General features: G+C 53.8%; 1 protein-coding gene across 1 annotated transcript; it reads left to right on the top strand.

The window, feature by feature from the left end:
* The first annotated feature begins 787 nt into the window (after positions 1-787).
* TCEAL2 (transcription elongation factor A like 2) lies at positions 788-1,573 on the top strand. Its single transcript, XM_037512981.2, is given in 2 exon segments — positions 788-880; positions 882-1,573. Coding segments are annotated over 2 exon segments (723 nt in total). The 5' UTR covers positions 788-793; the 3' UTR covers positions 1,518-1,573.
* The last annotated feature ends 415 nt before the right edge of the window (positions 1,574-1,988 follow it).

Raw genomic sequence — 1,988 nt, 5'->3', positions numbered from 1 at the left:
CCCTCCCCTGCGCCCCATCCGCTTCCCAGCCTGAAATGGGGGGGCGCCCCCGCAGTGCGACAGTGAAACGCAGACACCTTCTGGAAAGAATCTCCCTCACGTTCTGTGCCTCTGAGCAAAGGCTGACCTCCAGGAAAAGGGGTGGGGGGAGGGGGCTGCCTGCACACAAGCGGGAGACCCCCAGTGGTTGGGAAAGCAGCCTGGTCTGGCTGCAGAGGCCTGAGAAGTAATGGCGGCTGGGATGCTGGGGAGGTAGGGGAGGGAAACGTCTGCTGAAGAGCACCGGGTTCAGAGAAGGGACCCCAGTTCTCCGAGGACACAGCCCCTGCCCCCTGTCTCCCGTAGGTCTGCCTGCCTGTTCCAGCACTCTGCAAGGCTAGAAGGACTAGCAACCTGTCCAGAGTCCCTGCAGGTCAGTGCAGGGGGTGGGGTCACTGGGCAGAGGCGGGGAGGGGGGAGTGGGGAGGGCAAGGCTTGGGCAGAACTACAGGGCCTCACTGCCCATCCCCCAAACCACACAGTCCCACCACGCAGAAGGGTGGTCCAGAAGCTGCAGGGCCTGCCAGGGGAGGGTTGGCTCACGTGTGGGAAGAATGGTGGGGTCTGGGGTGGGCAGAGGCACACTTGGAGGGCCAGGCCAGGCCAGGCCAGGGAACCCTGACAGGGGAGAGAGGAGATTGCTGTGGGTCCCTGCATTCCACCCCCAAGCCCTCAGTCTCCCTTGTCTCCTCCTTTCCCCCCAATCCCCCCCAATCCCCACCCCCATGACAGGAACAGGAGGGGAAATCTCAGCATGGAAAAGCTCTGCACTGAAAATGAAGGGAAGCCTGAGAGCGAAGGAAAGATGGGAAATGAAGAACAGCCCCGGGGTTGCAGGAAGGCCGGAAGTAGCGTGTACTCTGGAAGACAAGAAAAAGTTAGAAAATGAGGGAAAGACAGAAGCTGAGGCAATGCTAGAGGCTGAGGGAAAGCTAGAGAGCGAGGCAGCGCCAAAAGAAGGCAAGCCAGCCATGCAGGGAAAGCCAAGAGAAGGGTATAAGACAGAGAGCCTGGGAGAGCCAGGGAGCCAGGGAGAGCCAGGGAGCCAGGGAGAGCCAGGGAGCCAGGGAAAACCAAAGGAAGAAGGAAAGCCAGAGAGTGAGGAGGAGCCCGACAGTGAGGACAATCCAAAGGAAGAGGGAAAGGCAGCCAGCAAAGCCAGGGCTGTAGGCAAGCGCCCGGCTGAGGGTGACATCCCCAGGAAAGCCAAAAGGAAAACCACCAAGGGGCTAGCTCAGTGCCTGAAGGAACACAAGGAGGCCATACACGACATGCATTTGAGCAATGAGGAGATGATCAGAGAATTTGACGAGATGGCTAGGGTGGAGGATGAGGTGAAGAAAACCAGACAGAAATTGGGGGGGTTTATGTGGATGCAAAAAAGTTTACAGGACCCCTTCTACCCCAGGGGCCCCAGGGAACTCAGGGGTGGCTGCCGGGCCCCGCAAAGGGGCTTTGAAGACATTCCTTTCGTGTAGTGCCCCTGGTTGGCATTTGCCAGGCCCTGTGCTTTGAACCTTATGCTAGTCCTTTGCTTTAGATGTCCCTCTTCTTATCACTAGCCCTTTGGCCCAACTAGAGGGCTCTGTCTTAGCAATAGGGTTTTTACACATGTGCATTGCAAGAAGTCATGATTCTTGGAAAAATAAAGCAGTTTATAACATACAGAATCAGTCCACTTTTGTAAAAACAGATTTATATAGCATGCCTATGCACAGGGGAGATAGAAAATTTTGTTGACTGAAAGGTTATCAGTGGTTTTTTTAGTTATGAGTATGTGAGCGATTTATTTTCATTCTTTTCCTTCTACTCGTTGGTTTATTTTTTCCAAATGAACACAGATTACTTTTCTTATAAAGAAATAAAATATAAAAGAGGAGAACACATTCAAAAACTATTTAGTGGATTTTATAAAGTCAGTGGAGTCAGTTATAATCCTTGTCAGAACT

This window comes from Talpa occidentalis, unplaced genomic scaffold, assembly GCF_014898055.3.
Source record: "Talpa occidentalis isolate TD23 unplaced genomic scaffold, MPIMG_talOcc4v2.1 talOcc4.15, whole genome shotgun sequence".
Classification (NCBI taxonomy): Eukaryota; Metazoa; Chordata; class Mammalia; order Eulipotyphla; family Talpidae; genus Talpa; species Talpa occidentalis.
Note: the sequence above shows the minus strand (reverse complement) of the source record. Positions and strands in the feature narration are given on the sequence as shown.